At 63.8% G+C, this 23,071-nt stretch overlaps 1 protein-coding gene across 6 annotated transcripts; it reads right to left on the bottom strand.

The window, feature by feature from the left end:
* Positions 1-2,335: 2,335 nt before the first annotated feature.
* PDGFA (platelet derived growth factor subunit A) lies at positions 2,336-21,769 on the bottom strand. Of its 6 annotated transcripts, none has more exons than XM_055561625.1 (8): positions 21,043-21,194; positions 20,010-20,139; positions 18,490-18,586; positions 13,864-13,968; positions 12,366-12,553; positions 6,591-6,717; positions 5,891-5,959; positions 2,336-4,153 (listed from the first exon to the last, which is right to left on the bottom strand). In XM_055561625.1, exons 2-7 carry the CDS (start codon positions 20,070-20,072, stop codon positions 5,904-5,906), a joined length of 636 nt encoding a protein of 211 aa, XP_055417600.1. In that variant the 5' UTR covers positions 20,073-20,139; positions 21,043-21,194; the 3' UTR covers positions 2,336-4,153; positions 5,891-5,903. The 6 variants fall into 6 exon arrangements, with proteins under 6 accessions (XP_055417600.1, XP_055417601.1, XP_055417599.1 ...); XM_055561626.1 differs by lacking the exon at positions 21,043-21,194 and adding an exon at positions 20,535-20,691; XM_055561624.1 differs by lacking the exons at positions 20,010-20,139; positions 21,043-21,194 and adding an exon at positions 21,527-21,769.
* Positions 21,770-23,071: the final 1,302 nt, after the last annotated feature.

Here is a 23,071-nt window from a genome sequence, read left to right as displayed (position 1 = left end):
TGTCCACCAAGCCCGCGAGGCCAGCACCCTGGAGGGGCAGCAGGAAGAGCGAGGGCCGGGCTGTGAGCCCACCTGTGAGGGCAGAGGGCGTGGCTGCCCAGAGTTTAGAGGTGCAAAGAGGGCAGGCCGGGGCCCAGGGGCCTGCTAGTGACTCCGGGTTCCTCGTCCCCAGATGGGCAGCCTGAGGCCCAGGGGCCGCATGAGGGCTGTGAGTGCTGGGGCTGGGCCGCCTGCCTGGGGCCTGCACTGCATCCCCACCTGGAGAAGTCTCCGTCCGTCTGTCTACCCTGCACTCTAGAACCACATGCGGCCTTCGGGACAGCGCAGCGCCTGGTGGAGCCTGAGGTGGCCAGCCCTGCAGAGGCAGGTGCCAGCGCAGGCCGCGGGGCCAGAGTGGTGGGATGGGGTGCTTCACCCACAGAGTGCCAGGCAGGGTCCTCGGCCGGGGGCACAGGGCCAGGGTCTGGTTGGCGGGCCGGGGGCAGACGGCGAACACTCCACATTTTTGGCAGCTGAAGGGCCTGGTCTGAATAGCCGCTTTTCTATTCTGCAGAAGCCACCAGCTTTGCATCGCATGGCCCTGCAGCGGGCGGGAGTGGATTCCAGCCGATGGTGGAGGGGTGCTGGGGGCGCTGTGGGGTGACAGCCAGGCCCTGCCCATGCTGCAGACCCCCGAGGCCAGGCTGGGTCCTGGTCTCCAGCCTAGGGGTGACCCTGGGTTCCTCCCTCAAGAGCAGCCCCAGGGACACAGGGACACACTCTGAGCAAACAGCTTCCTGGCCACTTGACCACCAGGTCTCCCTTGGGGGCCCAGAAAAGACTCAAACCCTGGCCCTGTCTCCCAGGGTCCCAGGCTGGTGAGGAGACACCCAGAAAGGAGCCGTGAGCAGGCAAGCAGCCCCAATGGGAGGAAGCTCCAGGGAGGCCCTGCTCTCACACTCAGCCCAGCCCCACTGGGGAAGGGGGCCTGGCGGGCCGTCATCTGCGGTCCCGGGGTCCATCAGCCCACAGCCCCAGCAGACGCTCCCCCATCTGAGACTAGCTCCTCTTGCTCCCGTTCAGGGTCGGGAGCCCCATGAGTCCATCTGGAGCGTCCGCTCTGGGACAAGCTCTTACATTCACTTCGCAGACCAGCACAGCTGTCCAATCAAGAGCAGGGAAACCACCTGCCAAGGTCACACGCAAGGTCGCCCAAGGTCACAGGGCCAGGTGGTCCTGGCAGGGAAGAGCCTGGCAGAGCCACGTTCCCACACTCCACGCTCAGCGGCCCCCAACACATGAGCCAGGGTCTGCCGATGGACCTCTAGGCAAACAGCCCTCCCCAGCCTGGGTAGCGCAGGGTACTAGCTCATCTATTCAGGCCAGGGGCCCACAGGGGGACAGCTGTCCACAGGGCTCCAAAAATGCTGGCTCCTTCACCTGGGCCGCCCACTCAGCCTGAGCCCCGAGACTCAGCTGTAATTGGTACCCCACGGAATAGACAGAACTGGCGAGGCCAGTGTGAGGGGTCACGAGACCAGGGTGGGGGGTCACGAGGCCAGCAGAAAGCACAGAGGTTGGGGGTACTTCCCAGCCAGGTAGGGCCCAAAGCCCACCCCAGGTTTCAGACTGCACTCTCAGAGGGGGCTGGGGTGGGGAGGCCGGCAGGTGGCCGCGGTGCTTCCAGGGCTTAGCATGGCCCTGCACTCATGCTTTGGCCAGGGCTGCTGTGGGCAGCTCTGTGCCCACAGCATCCTCCCGCTGACAAACTCAGCACCACAGTGGGGTCCCCGGCTTCCTGCCCGCCTCCCCCAAAGCCAAGAGAAAGGCCCTGAAGGAGTTGTGTGTGTTCACAGGTGCACAACCCAGGCAGACGGCTCTGATGGGCACTTCCAAGGCCCCCGGGATGGAGCCCAACTCCCTGCTTCACCATTTGACCCCTGGATGCCCCCTACAACAAGCGTTCTGCTCCCCAGCCCTTCACAGGCTCCGTTTTGGAGGCCCAGCACCCCACTGTATGGCCACATCTTCCTTAGGGGGCCTGTTCTCCCCATTTCTGTCTAGAGCTTCCAGGGAAATTCACAACAGATGGGGGACAAGGGAGCTGAGCCAGCTGAGCACGCCACCTGGACCCCTCGGGGGTCGATGACGCGGCCTCCCAGGAGCCCTGGAGCTGGACAGGCACTGGGCAGGGGCCAGCGTTCAGGGCCTAGTGCCTTTATCAGGGAATGGAGAGCAGGCCGAGACCCTCAGTCCCGTGAGACGTGGTGGCCGCTCCCCACCAACATCCTCCCGGCTGCCGCTGGGGGTCCCACCCCTTCCTGGGCGTTCCTCTCCCCCAAGAGCACACCAAGCCTTTCTGCGCCATTGCTTTAATGGACAGACCATCAGACGCATTTGCCCAAAGAAAGAATAACTGAGCAGGGTTCTGGGCATCTCACCGGACGTAAATACACAGATCACGTTTGTACATCTCACATCAGACATGTATCCACAGCACAGGATCGCGCAGAGCGCCGCTGCGGGACACCCCTCCTGGGAGGGGCGGTCCCCCTTGGGGCGGGGCCACGGCCCGCGACCACACCCCCATGCGCTAGCTCAAAGGCGTCCTACACCCGCGCGTGGAAGAAGCTCCTTAACAGACAGGTGAGTCCTGGGACGCTCCCTGTCACCGGAGACGGCCCCAGGGCAACAGAAGGGTCCCGACGGTCACTCGAGCTCTGAGGCGAGGACGGGGCGGCAGGCCGCGGGCAACACGGGGCTGACCCAGTTCGCAGGCGCAGCAGACACTGCTGTCCACGCACTCCGAGGGATCAAATCTTCCTCATCCACTTGGCATCTGATAGGGCGCGCCGCTGTGTCTCTGTGAGGTCACGATGCCGGTGCAGCTGTTCGGCCCGGTCCTCTAGGTTCCAGAATCCCAGAGGCAGGCCCAGGACACCGAGACCTCCCGGTCACCACCTGGAGCTCCAGCACCACAGGCCACAGGCCATGTGACGCTGATGGGCCGCGGCCACAAATGCTTTTCACCGTAAATGCATTTTGGTGGGTTTGTTTTTTTCCTTTTGGTTCAAAAAAAAAAAACCATGGCAGGCTCTCAGGTATATAAAACTTGGTAATATTAGACAAAAATACAAACTTCACCTTTACAAAAAAAACAAAATTAAACAACACCACACAGAATTTCTGTTGAATACACGTAAAGCGTAACAGCTTACCAAAAATAAGAGTTTAGTTTCTGTCCAAACACAGCAGCAGCAGGGAGCAAGCCCGGGCCGCCGCTCGGGAAAGCCGGGTCCTCAGGCCCGGCCACGCAGGCAGGAGGCTGGGGAATGGCATGTGATTGCTTCACGCAGTTCTCTCGAAATGGCTTAAATTAAAAGGCGGGTGAGACGGGGCAAGAAGAAACACGTACAGCCAGAAACATTTAGGAAATGATGCACGGGTGGGCATACCACGTTTATTTTAATACAGCTCGTTCGCTTGCGTCCTGCAGGAAAGGGACCGTCCCCTGTCCTCACTGTCACAGCGGCCTGGTGTCATCGGTGTAAATGTCCTCCAAAGAGATAATTAAAAAAAAAAGCTAGGCCAAGAGTAAAAAGGAAAGCTTAATAATCACTTTATGATGTAAAAAAAAAAATCCACTTAAGGCTCTCAGGGAAGTTTCTGGATAAGACTCAAACACTACGGCAAGGAGATGTGGTTCCCCAGTCTTGGCTCCTGCGTGCGCCTGCAGAGCCCGCGGCCTCCGATCGCAGCCTTCAGAAAGCAGGCTCTGCATCCTCGGCAGAAGCACCTGTGACCACCCTGGACAGAGATCCAGTCCGCCGAGACGTCAGTCCTCCCGTCCCTCGGGGCGTCCCTCCATTCCGGCAACTGTTCAGATATTTCTGTGAGTGAGTCTGTTTGTCGTGTTTCGTGGGTTTGTTTGCTCTCTTTTTTTTGACAAGGAAGCGTCTTATTGTCTCACCGAGCGCTACAATACTTGCTTTGATGTCACATGAACAACGCATACTGTCTCTTTGTTCTCCAAAGCGTGCATGGAGACAGTTTTCACGGAGGAGAACAAAGACCACGCTGGCAGTAAGCACCGTACATAGTAGGTTCAGGAATGTAACACGCCATGTACATCCGTGTCCCGGGAGAGGGCTGCTGGCTGATCTTCACCTCACATCTGCAGGCAGGAGAGAGACAGACACTGAGAGGCCACGAACTCACGAGCGCCATGACGGCACGCACACACGCTGCGTGGTAGCTCGCAAGATTTAAAGCCTTTGTTAAATTTTCCAAATCAAATATGCCCCATTACCCTTTCTGTAACATCCTGACCAGAACTGGCACTCGGCTCTTGGGATCTCATAGAACACAGCTTCAGAGCAAGCCCCATTCTCCCATTGTACAGATGGGGAAAACTGAGGCCCAGAAGGGTTCTTCTGCTTTTCTCCTCACCTTTCTCTTTCTTCTGGCCTACAGCTTGGTGTGATTTCTGGTGTTCCAGCAGCCATTCTGGGCCATGAGGCAATCCTGCCACCGGATGCCATCAGTGAGACACGGGTCTCTGTGACCGGGCGGGGCACATGGGCCTGAGCGTGCAGCAGCTCTTCCCTGCCCTACACTGCCCGTCTGTTGCTCATCCGAACATTCGCACCACACACCCAGAGACCGAATGCTAGCAGGGAGGCAGGGACGGCACTCTCCCTTTGGGGTCTCTGTCATCAGCTGGCCTGTGGAGGCTTAGCCCGGTGGCTGCAGACTGGGAAGCACAGGCAGGTACTGATCAGCCCCTGCACACCCTCAGGACCCGAAGCCAAGGCTCGGCAGCTGGGGGCTGCTTCAGGATCTGTCTACATGGACCCTTCCTCCCAGAGGAGCCTCCCGAGTGGACCTGGCCCACAGGCCTCAGAAGCTCCTGGCCTGGTCAGGTTCTACAGTTACACATCACTCAGCTGGGCCCTGGGTTCCCAGGCACCTATCGCCAAGAGTTTCTCTCACAACTGTTTGTCTTGGATGCCATGGGCTCCACATGCCCAGGAGCAAGGACCAGGCTCTCCAGAGGCAGACAGTCCAACAGGAAGGACCAGGAAGACTTAACACTGCCTCCCTCCGTGACAACCGCAGTTGCCCACACCCACCTCCCCTGGGAAGCCCCTCGAAAAGACCACTTTTCCCAGGCCCCCTCCGAGTGGAGGGGTGGCCAGTGAGATTGAAGCAAAAGTCACTGGGTCCCTTCCTGTTCTCCCCACCATAGCCTTTCTTCCAGCCTGGACTGTAACACGATTTCTGGAGCTGGGGCAGCCATCTCAGGTCACGAGGCTGAGCATGGACATCACCAGTCCTCAAGTGGGTGTCTGATGATACTTTGAGACTGCGGTACCTGCTCTGGTCTCTACCTCATCTCGCCCTTATTTCTGGTGTGTTGTTAGCAGCCAAACACAATTTCCAGTACAGCAACCAACAGCCCTACATGTTTACAAAGCATTTCAGACAGGATCTATCCAGCCTTCAACAAGTCTCATCTGTGATCCTGGTAAGCCTCAGTTTTTCCATCTGTCGAAGGAGTGGGTAAGCTGTCTGTGTGATCCCAGCAATTAAACATGGGAGCTACTCCACTGCTGCTCAGAGAGCCCAGATCACCCCGCTCCTATGATCTCTGCCTCCCGATCAACGAGGACCAAAGCCAGAGCGGGCGCCCCAGAGCAGGAGGGGGCTGGGGGCCAGGCGTCCCGAGCGGAAGGAGAAGGGGCGGAGGACAGGAGCGTGGAGACCCGCAGCCCGGCCGGACAGACAGCGGAAGCTCGCGGACGGATCAAGGCCAATCAGGGCGCGTCCTCGCCTGTGGGTGATTCGCCGAGTGAGCGGGCGCTGCGCCTCCCACCCCAGAATGGCGGCGCGGCTGGCGGGTGGCTCCTACCTGGTTGGCCACGTTAGGTGGGTTTTAACCTTTTTCTTTTCCGTTTTTTACCTGACTCCCTACGCCTTCCTGTTGACAGAAGGGCAGGAAGGGTGAGTGGGCCCAAGGGAGGGTGTGGGGTGGAAACTGAAGCAATAAATACCTGGGGTGTTTGTCTTTCTGTAAAACAGCTCGATGGTGCTGGCAGGGAGACACTTCCTGGTCCCATGAGCCGGCCCGGCGCGGCGGTCACGACGCCGGGCTGCTATGGGCAGTCTGGCCAAGAAGGCCAGGTCCCCGAGCGCCAACACTGTGGCCAGCACCTGCCACCCTCCAGGGACGGGCCGCATCTCTCCAGCTCACCGCTCGGGCCGGGGTGGGAGACGGGACCCCACGGCGGCCTGACCCCTCCCTCCAGGCGCGTGGCCGTGTCCCCGCGATGCTCTCGGGGGCAGCACACCCGCCCCCCACCCCCAGCAGGTCCCGGGTCGCATGGGCCGCGCAGTGAACGCACAGTGACCGCAGGCCTGAGCTACAGCGCTCCGCCCCCGCCCCCCCTCCCCAAGGCCACAGGCGCCGCCCCCGCAGCCCCCCAAGGCCACAGGCGCCGCCCCCGCAGCCCCCCAAGGCCACAGGCGCCGGCCCCGCCCCGCGCCCCTCCCACAGGCCACAGGCCCCGCCCCGCGCCCCGCCGCCGGCCCCGCCCCCCGGCCGGACTCACCCGCCTCCTCCTCGCGGTGCTCTGGGCTCGGGCTGGCGCTCGTGCACGTGCACTCCAGGTGCTCCTCCAGCCGCACCTGCACCTCTTTTAACTTCGCCTTCTTCCTGAAGTACTCCACCTTGGCCACCTGCCGAGACACCAGCGCGGCCGTGGACGAGCGGCACATGAGCCTGGGAGCCGGGACGACCCCTGACCCCTGACCCCTGACCTCCTCCCAGTGGGAAAAGCAGGGGCACCAGTGAGGAAGCAGTGAGATCCAGCAGTGAGGTGCAGCGTTTGTGGTTTGGTCCCATTTTAACTTGAGCCCAGAGGCTTGTGCCCGCCAGGAGAGGCCCTGAAGGATGCCCTCGAGGGGGAGGCTCTGGTGAGGAAAGGGGTTGGCTTCCACACTTCAGGGATACGTGGAACAGCCACAGAGGTCGGCAAAGGTGCGCCCGACCATCAGCAGCCAGGGACCGGGGCTGCCGCTCGAGGCCCGGGACCATCCGCCCTCCGGCCCAACCCCGAGCCGCGAGGAGGAGCAAGAGGCATGGGCCCACCTGGGGCTCCAGACGAGGACCCCTCAGCCGCCCGACGTGCAGCCAGCCCCAGCTCTGCAGCCTCACCCGGCTCCCAGAACGGCCCCCAGGGACACTCTCTCCATCCCTCACTCTTCACCCAGGGACATGGGTGCGGGGCGGGGAGCAGGGCTTGGCCAAGGCCCACCTCCGGCACCTGGAGGCCTTGGGGAAGCCTGGCTCATGGGCCACAGCTGACCAGGGCAAATGGGACCCCAGGCCACAAACAGAAGTCTCCAGCCTGGGGACCCCGGGCAGGGGGTTGCCCTGCACTCTGGAGGCCAGGCTGCCCACCTCATAGGCGAGCAGGCCTGGAGGCCCGTCCAGACCTGGAACGGCCACCTGGCCGCATGTATTAACCAAGCAGAAGAGAGCCGGTGGCCCGCCGGCCGTGTGAAGAGGCCGTGGCTCAGACGGGTCAGGAGCTGGGCCAGGTTTGGGGCCAGGCCCAGGGGTTTCCCAAGTCGAGACCTCGAGACCGGGGAGAGAGAAGGCCTCGTGGTGGGAGCTCCTGCAGGATGTCTCCACCGGGGTGGCCTGGGGCCCGGCTGCCCCTGCCCCTTTCCCCAGGGAGAGTCCGAGAGGTGGGTAGCCACCCTCCGCCTTCCCATCTGTAAAGTGGGGACATAAGTCACACGCACTGGGGGTCATGGTGAAGGACAAACGGCTTCACACACACAGAAGCACCTGGAACTTGGGTCACTGTCTAGAGACCACTGAAGTCGGCACCTTTGCGCAGAGCCTATCCAAGGCCCCCATCCAGAGAGGCCAGCTTGCCAGCCCAAGCAGCCTTGTCCACTCCCCTGGGGCTCAGGCAGCGGGCACACAGGCCAGCGCCTCACCCCGCCCTGGACCCCACTCTGAGTGCCCACATGCTTCCCGCCACCCTGGCCTCTGCTGGGGGACACAGGCCACCCGAGGGCTTGGCCCTCTGGATGGCATGCCTCTGGCCAGTGGGCACCTCCCCTGGTATCCTCTGCAGGGCAGGACGAGGACCCAGGCCCCCACGGCCGGCATGGGTGTGGGGGAGGGGGAGGCTCACCAGCCACCAGACAGACCGCCCGGGGACCAGCGCTGGGCCCAGTAGCGCTGCCCCAGCAGGCCCCTCAATGAAGGGTGCGTAACAGCGGCCACTCAAGTCTTTAGAGAAAAATCTTGTTTTTCTTATCACAGAAAAACAAACAGGGATTCATAGCTGCACCTGCTTCTGGGTATGCAAGTATTCCGGGCTGGTCCACCACCTCCATCTGGCCAGGAAATGGCTACATTTTTCCCCCAAGAACGTGCTGTGAATATTAAATTCTCAAAAGCGTCCTCCGCTCTAGCCAAGGCCACGATGAAGATGCTGACGTCCTTGGCGCCCCACCCCCAGACCTACCTACGCTGCAGCGTCTTGGAGCCCACACCCCATGCTCTCCCCACCGTTTCCATTTGTCTTGGCTGCTCCTGAAAAACCACTCGGACTCCCCGCCATGGAGCTGCCCCACCTGTGGGGTCCCAGGCCAGACCCACCCAAGCACACCACCCCATGACGCCGTCAGCCTTCTGAGCCAGGCCTTGGGTTCCTGTGCCCGCCAGCCCCCATGAAGCAGGACACCCCCAGGAGGGCCAGGGAGAGCCGCGCCCTGCAGGGCCCCCTGACGCAGGTGGGAGGTGGGGTGTGGCACTGCGGAGGCCAGAGGCCCCCCGAGAGGTCCCAGGTCCAGAATAAACAGCAGCATCTCCTGAATCCCATGGGCCAGGCCCATGACTCTCACAGCAGCCTCGAGAGGGCACGACCGTGGCCCGCTTCACAGACGGAGAAACAGGCTGCATGGACAGGGCCTGGTTCACGGGGAGGGGTCCCGGACTTGCAACCAGCAGGGCCCCTGAGCGTGCCTCTCGGCCAGGGGACATCCTGAGTCCGCCGGGCAGGGTCACCGGGGCCCTGCAGCCCCAAGTCCACTCAGAACTGAGTCCGGCTCCAGGGGTCACGATGGACAGACCGACCTGGCTCCCAGGTGGGCGGCAGGAGGCCTTCTCCAGGCTCGGTTTAGAGGCCACAGTGGCCGGAGAAGAGAACCCCAGCTCCGGGGCCTGCGGCTGATGGGGTCTGCCCTCCCTGACCGACTAGGGCTCAAGTCGGGCAAGCAACGGGCGCCTCACTGCACAGGGCAGGGACTCAGGAGCCCGGCACGGAGGCATGCTGCCAGAGCCACTGCCTCACCTCACGGCCCGACCTGGCTCCCGGAACAGCAACGGCCGATGCGGCCCTGTGGGAACCCCCACCCAAAGCGCAGGGCCCCTGTCCATAAGGCGTGCAGAGGCCCATCCTGGACTTCCCCAGGTAGACACGCCAGGCCCACCTCCCAGAGGCCGGAGTTCTGGCGAAGTCAGACTGCAGTTAACTGCCTGACATGGCCGCAGAGCTGAGCCTGCGGCTGCCCTGTAAGCAGGGCCGCCCCAAATTCCCAGCACCTGTGAGGTTGGAGGCCCACCCGGCGGCGGGGAGCCGCTCCTTCCGCCTGACCCACCGCCGCCCACGCCCAGCTCCACCTGTCCCGGCCACAGAGGCTCGGGTCTAGGGGCGGGACCCGCGTGTCAGCCCGCACCAGGGGGCAGACGCCAGGCGCTGGCCTTGCTGAGCGGGGTGCCGGGGAGTGGCCGGGACCCCTGCCCATGTGGCAATACGGCAGGTCTGCAGGGGCTCCAGGGTCCACGAGCCGCCCCCAGGGCAGGCCCCGGAGGTCTCAGGCCGCCCTCCGTGGAGGTCACAGCAGGGCTCTGGGGGCCAGGCCACCGACCTGGGCGTGTCCTGACCCCGGGCCCGGAGCCCCCTGCAGCTGAGGGTGCCTGCCTGGTTCAGTCACCCAGGAGACCGTCCCGGCCTCCCCGCCCTCTCCTCCCAATGAGGGGCCTCGGGCTGTGTGTCACCCTATGCCCCCCAGCACCCACCCCACGTTCAGTCTGGGCCTTGAGGGCCGCTCTCTGCTCGGCCTCAACCCCAAATGGAACAGGGGCGGCCCCTGGCCAGGCTGGGGGGCGGGCATGCCACAATGGGCCTCCTGTTCCCACTGACCTCTGTCTCCTCCCGCCAGGACCCCGGGGTCTGGGGCCGGATGTCTCCTTGCCGACCTCCTGATGGCAGGGCGGGAGGGGCCCTCCCCACGAGAGGGGGTTGGGCGAAGGCGTGCGGGGTGCTGAATGCAGAGCCGGGTGGTCAGGCCCTCCGTGGCAGGCTGACCCCGCTCTGGGCAGATGGAACTCGGCTCTCCCGCCCGCTGGTCAGGCCTGTGCCCTGGCAGACAGAGCACCTGCCCTCACCCACTGAGACCCCTGAGGAGCTGTGGACCACCCTCCCACCCTTAGGATGGACCAGGGGAGACAGAGGGTCGCTGCCCAGCCTGGGACCAGACATGGCCTTGCCCTCACACCATGGGAAGCAAGAGTGGGAGCCGTGGGGGACCCCAAAGGCTGGAGCCACGGGCAGAGAGCCCGCTCCATTTCTACTCCCCTGTACCTCCAGGCCCCTGCTGCTGGCCCAACAGACAGGCTCCAGCATCCACAAGCAGGACCATCTAATCTAGGGCACCCCACCCCCAGGCCCAAGAGACAAAGACCTCAGTTCTCTGGACTCCTGGGGCTCCTAAGACCCCTCAACACACCACAAGGAGGGAACCCCAGACCCAACGGAAGCCCAGGAGGCTGGGCTGAGAGCCAGGGCCACCGCTGAGCCCACAGGCAGGCATCAGGCCTGCTTCCTCCTTGAACCAAGGAGGACACAGCAGTGGGGCCCGCGGGGTGCCCAGGGTGGACACCCCCCACCCGGAGTCTGAGGCCTGAGGCAGGAGCCAGCACGCCGGGCAGGCACTCCAGGGCACCTTGGCCCCAGGGGAGTGTCCACCTGAGACCACAGGCAGCCAGCCGTGGAATCCACTTACTCAATCCCCAAAGCACGCAGAGGACCAAGTCCCCGAGGTCAATCAAGTCCCAGTTAGAGTCTAAAGTGCTTCTCGCGTGCCAGCTACAGGGTCCTTAACTCCACACCTCACTCTGGGGCCAGAAGCCTGGACTCAGACTCGCAGGTGATCGGAAATAATTCCCAGTGGAGAAAAGAGTTCTACTGCACCCCCAGAGCAGAAGTCCGCATTCCAGGAAAACTGGAGGCCCGGCTGAGTGGGGCGGGGTGGGGGGGGTGGCGGCAGGAGCTGCTCCATGGGACGGTGCCAAGTCCACGCCCCAGGGCCACAGGGACCATGACCCACCTGAAGCCAGACCTTCCGTGGGGGTAGGCAGTCCCCATGTCCCAAACCCACTCCCCCGAAGAGGCAGGTGCAGCCAGAGGGGAGCAAGCCCAGGCTAGAAAGGCTTCCAGACATAGGGCCAGAAGCCAGGCCCAAGTTGAGCTGCCCAGTGACCTGAGGATGCAGAATTTCCCCCAGATTCAGAGGACAAGCCCCAGTATGTGTCCTTGGAACCTGCCCTGCTGCAAGACCCCGTGGTGCCCTTAGCGGTCAAACCAGCCAGCCTCCTGCCTGGGAGAAGGCCTCACAGTGAGCACCGGCCGGGTACTGGCTCCTGGGAGCCCAATGCGGGAGGCAGAGACGTCTGACCCAGCCGCTGGGCCTGTGGTTCTCCACGCAGAGCACACCTTCCTGAAACGGGGCAACCTGGCCCCCAAAAGGACCCCCCTGGCTGGCGCCCCATCAACAGCATGTCCAGTGGAGAGGGACTCCCTCCCAGGTTTCACAGGGGCCAGAGGTCTAGCATGACACGTGGGTACCTGGCACTGCAGCCTGAGTTCTGAGCCAAGTTCTGAGCCGTGGTGGGAATCAGCCTCCCCACCCAGCCCCAGCCCGGGGCTCCCTTCCAGTCTCGGTGGGGAGAGGCTCTCAGGGGACGCCCAGCCCCCTTGCCACGCACCAGAGCCCCCACTAAAGTGCCCAAGAGACCCTTCCAGAGCCTGGAGGGGACACCAGGCAGCTCTCAGCTAAATGGCTGGACACCATGCGAAACCCGTTGGCAAAGCCAACCACCTTTCTTGTGGATCTTAGGATCTCGTCGTCCTAAGACCCACGAGAGGCCCTTGGAGAGGACCAGACACCACCCCTAAACTACCCACCAGGACCCAAGCCCCAGTCCCGCCCCCAGGCCTCAGTGTGCCAGTCAGAGGAATGGCCGCATCCTCCGGCTCACCAGCCACAGCTGGCCACCGCGGGCCAGGGATGCGCAGGCTCACCTTGACGTTCCGGTGGTGGACACGCGACGGCTGGCACTTGACGCTGCTGGTGTTGCAGCAGCCGGTGCAGCGCTTCACCTCCACACACGGCGGCCAGATTAGGAAGTTAGCGGACGTGGGGTCCACCTGGCTCCGAGGTATCTCGTAAATGACAGTCCTGGTCTTGCAGACCGCTGGGATGGCCTCCTCTGCAGAGGTGAGAAGCAGGCGAACGTGCTGGAAGCCCCAGGGCTGCAGCAGCTCCCAGGGGTCCAGGCAGGAGCGCCCCACAGCCCATGGCTTCAGCCCATGGGACATGTCACACAGCCCCCGGTACAGCACAGGCAGAAAGACCCCGGCCCCCAACAGGGTGCCGCTGACTGGCCCAAAGGTGAGGGGTAACTTGAGGGCTGGAAGGGGAGACCCCAGAGGGGCAGGGTGCTGCAGAGAGCCTCCCTTGGGGCATGGGGGCTGAAAAGGGGCTCACACAGCCCCTGAGGCCAGCTTAGAGCTGGGACATCACCTTCACTCAGGGCCAGGGGCGGGGGGCCAGCTGTCACCTGCCCCGCCTCCCAAGGGCCCTGCCTCCCACGGGCCCCGCCTCCCACAAGCACATTTCCAGCGGCCCCCAAATCAAGAGGGAAGGGTGCTGGTGACCCAGCCACCCCAGTGCGGGAAGGGGCCCCACTCACAGTGCCCAACCCAGCGCCCACCAGCAGGAAGGATCTGGGGAGTCCAGCCAGGCAGGGCCACAGGCCTTCAGTCTAGCCCCAGTTCCGTTCAAGGGCAGGCCCCCGGTTTGGAGCAGGACAGGCCCCCATCAGGCCCAAAGACTCGAGGCAGCACACGTCACCTGGGAGGGCCCGCTGGCCTCAACCAGGAATCGTCTACCCACATACCACGCCCAAAGGCAGAAGCTATAAAATTCATATTCTTGGAAAGACAGCTCAGACAGAGAGAGTCACATGCCCAAGGTCACAAGGAGGACGGACAGCTGTCAGGATCCCCAGGTGGCATGGGACTGGGTGGTCACACCCCCCAACTGCACCCCTGGGGCAAGGTCTCCCCTCAAGGCTGAGCAAGGCCCCAGGAGACCTCCATCAGCCAGTCACTCCTGAAGGAGCCAGGCAGACCCCGGATGCTCAGAGTTGGGCCAAGGAGCCAGGCCTGCGGGAGGTGGGGACCCCGGAAAGGGCCCCCCAGGCCCAGCATGGCTGCACCCACCACTCCGCAGGGCAGCAGGGAGCACTCTGTGCTCGATGTTATGAACTGCAAATTAAACACAACCCATCCTCCAGCGAGGCTGCCTTCAGCACAGGCCCCAACAAGACCGGGCACTTCAGGAATTTATGGCGGCTCCCCGCTTCTGGAAACTCTTGGCCCAGGCCAGGCCTACAGCGGGGAGCGGGGAGGGGGGCGCGGGGCCTGCACAGCAGAGAAGGGACGGACCCCGCGTCCCGGTCGGGGGGGAGGACGCGTCCCCGGAGCCCCTCCACAGCCCCCCAGCACAGGGACTCACCAATGCTCCTCTTCCTCCGGATGGGCACCGGCCGCTTCTCCGGGGCATGCTTGGCACCGTGGCCCCCGTGGGCTCTCAGACTGGTTTCCAAAGGCTCCTCAGCTCCTACAGGAAAAAGAGGAGATGCCAACCGTCTGCCCACACCTGGGCCCCTGGAGCCTGCACAGCAGCACACCCCGCCGCCATCCTCGTTACAGAGGGGGGGTCCCTCTGCACCCACAAGGGGGGCCTCCAGACGTGTGCAGGATGAGACTCCCAATTGCCAAAGACGTCCCAGCTGCCCCATGTGGCCGGCACGAGGCTCCTGACGTGGGCACCTGCCCTGCACCCCACCGTGAAGCTGCAGGCCAGTGGGGAAGGGCCTGCGGCCAGCCCACCCAGGGCGCCTCCTCAGGGAAGCTGGGTGAGGGCTGACCCAGGGGAGGTGCCTGAAGCCAGCCCACCCCGCCCGCAAGGCTGAGCCGACAGGCCTTCTGCTGCTTGCTGGACAGCGCACCTTGGACAGCGGGCTGGACAGCAGAACTGGACAGCGGACCCGCACAGGCTGCAGCCGCAACTTTTCCACCACCTCTGCCGCCTCCTCTGCTGCCCTCACTGACCCAATCCTGGCTGAGCATCCCGGCCTTGCAGGGGCATCAGGAGCAAGGCCAGACGGGGCCTTGGTCAGACCCCACTAGTCCCTGAACGTCAGCCTGCCATGATGGAGAGGCCACTAGAACCGGAGTGGCGCATCAGGAGCCCGGTGCCTGGTGGGGGACACGGCTCTCAGGAAGGAAAGAGCTTTGAGCGGCCCCAGAGCCAAGGTCACCACTGGGCCTAGCGCCCCAGGCTGGCTACAGCCCCCTCAGTACACACACCACCACCCGCTCTGCCCCCAGGGCCCCCAGACAGGGCTCAGAAGGGACACACACACCTGCCGTCTGGGCGGACCCCGCACCTGCACCAGGGTAGTGGGCCGTCAGACCTGGTGGGGCATCTCTCCGCCTCTCCCCTCCATCACTGCTTCCCCCACAGTTAACCAGAGGCAGCGGGCTCTGAGAAGGCACGCCTCCAGGGCCACAGCTGCCCAAGGAGCCCGTTCTCACCGCCTCCCCTCCCCAAGAAGCTTCAGTGGTATCCCAGCCACGAGCCCAGACCCGAGGACCCCCATCTGCGATGTGCAGCGCACAGAGGCCTTGGAGACTGTCCACATGCCGGCAGTCTGAACCTGCACTCACTAGAAACAAAGCGCAAACACAGAAAACGCAGCGAGAACACAAGATGCGCCGCCGTGCACCCCGCCGTCCAGGAGAACCCAGCTCTTCCCTCAAAATGACTCAATGTTCCACTGCCGCTAATTTTTTCTGAGACCCAAAATAAGATCAGAACAGAACTACTCATGCAGTAAGAATTTCCCATCTACCAACTGTTACAAGAAGCATTTTTTCACGAAAAAAAGTGACATTATGAGTCACGTCCTGGTGGTGGCCATCTTGCCATCGCCAAGCCCGGGAGCAGCTGGTCCATCCTGAGCTTCCAGAAGACAACGGAACGGCAGCAACCCAGGCCGCACCCCACCCCGCGCTCCAGCCAGGCAACAGCAGCCTTCCACGACATCATGGTGCCGTGTACACAGTAGGGGCTGCCACCTCTCCACCTCGGAAGACACTGAGGCCAAAGCTCAGAAGAGCAAGCAAGGCCGATGGCCAGCAGGAGGCCCCCGACTGCCTGCCCCACACCCAGGCCTCTTGCCCCTGAAGAAGCAGAGAAGACAAAGCCTCCTCCTGGTCGATCAACTGTTTTGAAACCTGAACCCAGGACTCAATCCCCAACAAGAGTAGAAAGAGCTCCCAGTCAGACAAGCTCATCCACTACCCTATGGAGACGGGTGGTCCGGAAACTCAGCCCAGACCTCGCTGATGGGGAGGTAGCCCTCTGATTTATGCGGGTGGAGATGCAAACAGGCAGGGATCCCCTTCCCAAGAGAAGGCCACACGTGAATCACACCCGAAAATGGCTCTCAGGACAGTTCATCAACTGGTTTTCCCTTCTGACTCTTCTGCACAGATGTCCGAAGGATAGAGAGCCGTCTTCCAGCCGTCAGTCCTGGAGGAGCATTAATGGCCTAATGGGATGATATTTATGTATCCTTACTCAATGGCCACGGGCGCCCAGCCAGGCTTCGGAGAACAAAGCTCCCGCGCGGCTGAATGGTCTGCTGTCCCCACACCCGACACACAGGCCGCAAACTCCATGCTACTGGTCATTAAAAGACCACATGTTGGCCCCTGCACCCGAAGGTCACACGTGAGAAACCAACTGTCCGGTCCGTGAGCGCGGTCGGAGCTCGCGGGCGCGGGCAAGGAATCCACCGCCTGCGGGGCTGGGCGCAGCGCCTCACCTGGGAGACAGGAACAGCCGGCCCTGGAGGCCACGCCCACCTGCCAGTCACGAGGCCCCGCCCCAGGGAGGAGCCACTGCAAACCCGAGTCTCTTTTCCCGCTCCCAGGCATCAGTCCGCAAGAGCTCCACTCTGAGCTATAAGAGGAAGGATGGACACCCAGGCCAGCGGGACTTCTCTGCACCCAGCCGCCTCCTCACTGATCCCACCTCTGGCTGACCCTGCTGTGGAGTCCTGGGCCTGGAGAAGTAACCTCACAGCAGTTTACAACCTTTCCTAGCAGCGGGGTCCATTTCTACTCTTCCCTTGGGGCAGAAACAGAAGTTGGGGAAAAGACACCCACACCCCCCAGCCCACTCCTTCTGCAAAACAAGCTACAGAAGCAACCAGCTCAGGTCAGAGCTGAGAGGGGGACCACCCAGAGCTCTGATGAAGGAGCCCGCCCTGGGGTCTGTGTCACAAAGGGTCCTGGAGGGACACAGCTACTGAACAAAGGCGACCCTGGGGCCCCTCCAGTGTTCTCAGCCCAAAGCTCACCAGGCACTAGGAGCTCCCTTTCAGACCCCAGCTACCCTAACAGGTGGGGGAGGGAGTGAGGCGGTCCACTCTGTCCACTCCCTGGGGCAGGAGGGAACAGGCTCCCAGGGCTTTTATAAGGGGGCAATTTGAAACCAGCCTGGAGAACCGGCTGCTGCACCCTTGCTTCTTCTGTTTGGACCCTCCAAGGAGGCCATGGACCCAGAAGTCCACAGGTCAGGAATGCTATCAGCATGACCCCAGAGCTGCAATGCTAAAAGCATTAATGGGTGGGGGGGTGGGGGAGGCGGGGCTGCAGAAAACAGAATAAGAATGGTCCCAGCAAAAAGTGAATGGCCCATTTCCCCACCACAACCCAAAGCAGGTACTGCAGGAGGCCCAGCCTTTCCCAGGGAAAAGACTCTGGGGAGCCAATCTCCCCATTTCCCAAGTCCATCAGGGAGCAGCAGAATGCAGGCAAGTGTTCTCCTCGGCTAACCAAAGCCAAACCCTTCTCCCCAGGGTTACACATCAAGGAACCAGATCAAAATCCCCCCCTGGCCCCACTCTGATCTCCAAGTGAAATTCTACCCCCTTCCTGATAAGGATCAGCCAAAGGATTTCCTGGGTCAAGAAACTACAGAAACCATCGCCCTTGCTAGAAAATGGTTTTGGCATGAAATGAAAATAGTTCAGGCCTTTCCACCACCATAATTAGGTACAAATTTCCAAATGACTAGACCATGTGATTTTACTTAATTCCTCCACCGCCCCCCTTTTTAGAGTAGTTTGCAGTGAAAGAAAAATCTTCATTTCACTTAAAATTCTCCCAGCCAACCCCTGGCTAACTTTGGTTGCCCTGTTTGACAAGCTCATCTGGGGCTCCTTTTTGTCCAGTCAACAGTAAGTTTTCTGACATGAGTATCCCCCTAGCTAACTCACAGTGGAGTTCCTGCCACAGAAATGCGGGCCAGAACCCTTGTCCTCTAGGAAGAGCTTCCTCTGGTCCACAGGCAAGCACAGCCACCCAGCACCACCAGCTCCCAGCCAGGCCAATATGGGTGGTCAGCACCTCTGCCCACCTGGGGCCAGTCCAACTCTGCAGCCGACACTCAAGAGCTTCCTAAAGCGGCTCAGCTCCAGAGCCTGAGGGAGAGCCCCAAAATAGTCCCCAAACAGCAGAGTGTCCAAGGCGCGCCTTTTTTATTGGCTCATGAAAACAGAAAAACACAGGACTCACAACCACAAGGCCCAGCCCGGCAGCAGGAGCAGAGCAAATGCGCACCGATGACAAAGGGGCCCTCGGTGGGGCGGTGGGGGGCAGCACGGCGCACCAGCTTGCGCCCAGGTCGGGGCTCAGCGCCCAAGGTCTGGGCTGGCTCCTCCCGGCCGGAGGGTAGGCCCCGGACTGCACACCTGGCCGGGACGCCGGCGCCCTCTATGCGGCTTAACTTTCTGAGACACATTCAGCATTTTCCTTAAAGCAAAAAAACAATCCCTGGGCGAGTGAGCAGCCCCGGCCGCCGCCGGGAGAGAAAGTGGTGATTGGAAGAGAAACTCCTGACTCATCCGCCTGGGCTTTTATGGCCCGGGATTGGATTCTGACCTTTCGGTGCGCTCCTGCGCGGCGCCCGGCCCGGCCCGAACACGGGAGGCGGCACAGGGCGCACATACAGCCTGCCCGCCCGCCCGCGCCCTCCCCGCGCGCCGAGGGAAGGGGCGCGATTTACCTACGGAGTCTATCTCCAGGAGTCGCTGGAGGTCCCGGATGCTGTGGATCTGACTGTGCGCCAGCCTCTCAATGACCTCGCGGGGGATCTCGGCTTCCTGCAAGCATAGCAACACGGTCAGCGCCCGTGGCTGCCCAGAGCGCCTGGTCTCCCACCCGGCCCGCGCGGGCGCCTTGCAGGAAGGCCGCCGGACCCCCAGCCCGGGCCCTGGAGCCTAAGGCCCAGGGTGGGGCTGGATGAGACCCCCCAATCCAATTCTCCGTCCCCATTCGTGTCTGCCCTTTACAAAAAGAAACCGCTCCCCACGTTTAAATTAACACACACACACACACACACACAAAACCCACGGGGCCCCTCTGCCCAGGGGTGTCCGTTACAGGAGCTCTAGGGGCAGCGAGGGGTCCGGGGAGTTGCTGGTCTAATAGTGAAATCAACATCGAGAAAGATCAAGTTGAAATGCGTCACGGACCGGCGACGAAAGTCACGGCAGCCCTAACACTTTAATCTACCCCGAGGTTTAAATTTCACACCCGGAATCCCGACCGAACCTGCGGGGGAGAGGGTCTGCAAACACGCGCGCGCACACTCACACTCGCCCCACCCCGGGCTCCGGCCCAGCTACGGCCCTAGCGCCGACTAAGACGCCCCAAATCCAGCCGCGACTGGGAGGGGCTGCCAGGGAACGTGAGGGTTAAATATCTATCTCTCGCAGCTCCGGGTCCCAACCCAGACCACCCCCCACCTCTCGGCCTCCCCCTACTCTTTCCAGATTTTTAAAGGGAGTAGGGGGTCGTGGGGGGTCTCAAGCACTAAGTCCCCACGACGGGGGAGTAGAAAGTCATTTATCACAGCACAGCTCACGAGGATTCGGAATTCGAGATTGGGGGTGGGGGTGGGGACGCGGGCGGTGGGAGGGCGAGGGCTCCCGGCCCGGCCCCGGCTCGCCTCGCTCAGCCACCTGTAAGCAGGCCCCGGGCGGGCGGTACTGCGCCCGCCCACCCGCCGCTCCGGGCGTAGGGACTGGGACCTGGGGTCTGCGGCTCTGCGCTGCTCACCCTGCCTTCCGGGGGCTCCCGCTGCAACCGCCCCTACCAGTTTGTCGGGGGCTCTTCCCTCTTCCCCGGCTCCGCGAGCTCACACACACACACACACACACACACACATACACACACACCCCCTTCCGCGCTCCCGCACCCCAATGCTGCATTGTCCGCCGCGCCCTAGGTCTCCCTCCTCGGAGAGGAGCCCGCGGCCCCCGAAGTTTCTCCCCACTCGTCCACCCAGCCGCCACTCCGTCCCTCCGCGGCGGAGCGACGCAACACGCTGGAAACTCACCAGACACACTTAGGCATGGCAGAAAATAGAACCCAGTTAGGAAAATTTAAAAACCGACCACCCTAGCAGAAATCAAAACGCGCCCTGCAGAGCCCCGGAGCCCGGGCTCTCGGGCCCGCGGGCGGCCTCAGGGGGCGTGCGCAGGGGGAGTCGGAGAAAGGACAGGGCGCGGGGGTGGCACCCACCTCGGCCAGGGCATTGGCGAGGTACCCGCAGCCGAGGAGCAGCAGACAAGCCCAGGTCCTCATCGCGTCCCGAGGCACCGGTGGCTCGGCGGGGAGGCGAGGCCGCGGGGCGGGCTCTCCAGCCGGGCTCCTGTGACGGCGAAATTCAGTACCATCCCTCAGGGAACGCGGCCCGAAGGAGGGTGGCGCGGAGAGCAGGGAGCCGACGGAGCGCGCCCGGCGCGAGCAGCGAGTGCGGAGAGGCAGGCAGCGCCAGAGAGGAGGAGGAGCAGGGAGTGCGCGCTTGCCGCGCCCGCCGCGCCGGGAGCCTCCTGGGCCGCCGGGTAGGGGGTGGGGACGGAAGGGGCGGAGGGCGGGGGCTGGGCCTCTTCCTTGGTGCGTTCCCGGTGCTGGCCGCCGCCGCGCTCGTTCCCCGGCGCTGGCTCTAGGAGCGACCAGGCCGGTAATTCTGCATATTTGCGGGCGTCAGCCCCGAAAGGGACCCCGGAGCGAGGCTGGAGCCGCTGCCGCCGCACCACCCATCACCTGTCTGGACGCCCGGCCAGGCCCGGCGCGGGCTCGCGCTCTCCCTGCGGGCTGCGGGCGGCCCTGCGCGCCCACCAGCGGCCCCGCGCTCGCCTCCGGCCTCCTCTCGCCGCCGCCGCCGCCGCCCGGCCGGGCACGGCGCGGCCCAGCACGGCGCGGCCCGGCGGCCTGCGTGCGCCCCTCCGCGGCGCGCCCTCGGCTCCGGCGCCGCGCTCCGCCCTCCGCCGGCCCGAGCCGGGCAGCGCCCGCGGCCGCTCCGCCTGGCAGCCGCCGCACGCCCGGGGCCTCGCCGCGCGGGCCTGAGGGCCGAGCCGGCGCCGCCGCCGCCGCCGGCAGAGGAGGAGGAGGAGGCGGCGCGGGCAGGCCCGGCTCGCCGGAGTTGTGCGGGCTCCGCCGGGCGCGCGTGTGGAGCCGGCCGGCGGCGGGGAGGGGGTTATAGCGCAGCGGAGCGCCCCTCCCCCGCCCCCTCCCCCTCGCCTCCCCCGGATTCCGGGCCCCGGACCCGCACCTCGGAAGCGCGTGGGGGCCGAACGGGCCGGGCAGGGCCCCGCCGCGGCCGCAGTGAGCACACACACGCGCTCGCGCAGGCAGTAAAACCCATCAAGGCCCCGGGCCTGGCCCCGAGCACAGCCGCCGGGGCTCCGCGCGCTGCCCGGGGCTCCCCGGGCGCCCCTCCCTAGAGTTTGCCCACCCCCCAGTGCCAGCTGCAGCCCTGCAGCACCGGACGGGGAGGGGAGGAGGCAGCCGCAGAAGCGCCGCCGTCGCCGGCTCGCCTCTCTCGGGCCCCAGCGGCGGCAGAGGGCAGCGCCCAGAGCTGCTACGCCAAAAAGGGCAAAAGCGAGCCGGCCCCCGCCTCCCGCCCCCCGCCCTGGAGCTCCGGCCTCTTTGCACGGTTTGGATCCCGGGCCCCCGGCTCCCCCGCCATAAAAGGAGGGGGAGTGAGGCTCTGGTGAGAGGTGGGGCGGGTTTAGGGGCGCGTCTGGGACACTCACCTGGCGGCTGCCACGCGCCCCCGCCCGGAATCCGATGCCTGGGGCGTCTGAACGAGGAACCTCCACCCACATTCCGGGAGACGAGGGCGCCCCGGTCGGAGGAGGGGGCTGCCGCGGGCCTCGTCCCCGCCCTGGGGTCCCGCAGCCCCAAGTCCCCGCGCCCTCGTGGAAGGCCTGGCTGCGGTCTGAGCCAGAAATTCGAGGGCTGGAAGGCAGGAAAAGAAAAGAGCCGCTCGAGAGGAGCCCGGGAGTCTCAGCCTCCCGCGCCGGGATCCGCTGGGCGCACAGAGCGCCACCTCCGGCCACGGCGCCGCACAGAGCGATGCGGGGGAGCGACGCGAGGGAGGCCGAGGCCTGAGCGGGGCTGGACGGCGCCCCCGCCACCGAAGGGCGGTGCGCCGAGCTGGGTCCCTCCCGCCTGCCTAGGCAGGTGGGACCGCACCCTGGCGACGGGTCTCTAGAGGGGTGGAGAAGCCCCGGGATCAGGGCTAGAGGGGTAACGAGCCGAGTGACCCCGCAGCTAGACGGGAGGCCATTAAAGGCTAGGGACTGCAAGTGGCTGGGTGGGCTGAGGAAACAGAACCCCGCCGGCCCGAGCCCTCCACCCCACACCCCCATCCGCCGGGCTAGGCCCCTGCCCCCGCCCTGGCTGCCCTCCGGCCAAAGGCAGTAAAGGCGCAACCCTCCAGGCGTTCTTTCATCCTCGGCTCCTCAGGCTCCAGCATTTCAAAGGCCGAGTCCAGTGGACCCTCGGGGGGGGTGGGCCTCAGCTTCCCCCAGATTCCGGGGAGGAGGGGTGGGCCCCTCCTGGGATTCCCAGGGGGCAGGGTCTCCCAGCGTTCAGCCCCCCAGCGCACGTGCCTCTCTCCCCTGTTAGCCTCACCTGCAGCCTCCCCCTCCCCCCAAAGCACGCACTGGGGGCTCAGAATGAAGGAGGGCTGAGGCAGAGCTCGGGAAGCCTTGGTACTGTCCTTGTCCACCCAAGTAGACTTTCCAATGCACTGGAGGGAGTCCACTGGATGGTTTCCAGAAGGCAGCAAAGAGCACATTGCTTGGACTCAGGCTGGAACCCTGGCGGAGCCCATAGACTTCCTGAGAGTTGACTGCATCACACCTGCTTGAGCGTGGAGTTCCTCACAGGCAGAGGGGACCTGAGGACCCACATGTCTTTGGGGCTGAAGGACTTGGTTTGATAGCCGGTGTTGGAATGAGGAAAGGTCACATTGTATCGTAGGGGCCCTTCTGGCTCCAACCTCTGTACAGAGGCTGCTAGTTCCTGGGGAGGGGGGTTCCCAACAGCTTTGAGCAAGTGATTCGCTCTGTGCCCCATCCCAGCCTGGAAATTCAGTGGCTCCCAGTTTGAGTTTGGGACAGAAATGTGGGTTTGGGGCAGAAGAGATCTGGGAACATGGAATGGGGGCATCTTCTACCGGAGCCCAGGCCAAAGTTAGAGAGCAGGCGAGATGGGGGTGGGGGGCCCGACGGAGGCATCCTTCTAATCGCTTGCGGCTATTAAAAATAAAACCTCGGCTCGTTGTCATAGCG

The sequence above is a fragment of the Bubalus kerabau genome, chromosome 23 (genome assembly GCF_029407905.1).
Source record: "Bubalus kerabau isolate K-KA32 ecotype Philippines breed swamp buffalo chromosome 23, PCC_UOA_SB_1v2, whole genome shotgun sequence".
Taxonomy (NCBI): Eukaryota; Metazoa; Chordata; class Mammalia; order Artiodactyla; family Bovidae; genus Bubalus; species Bubalus kerabau.
Note: the sequence above shows the minus strand (reverse complement) of the source record. Positions and strands in the feature narration are given on the sequence as shown.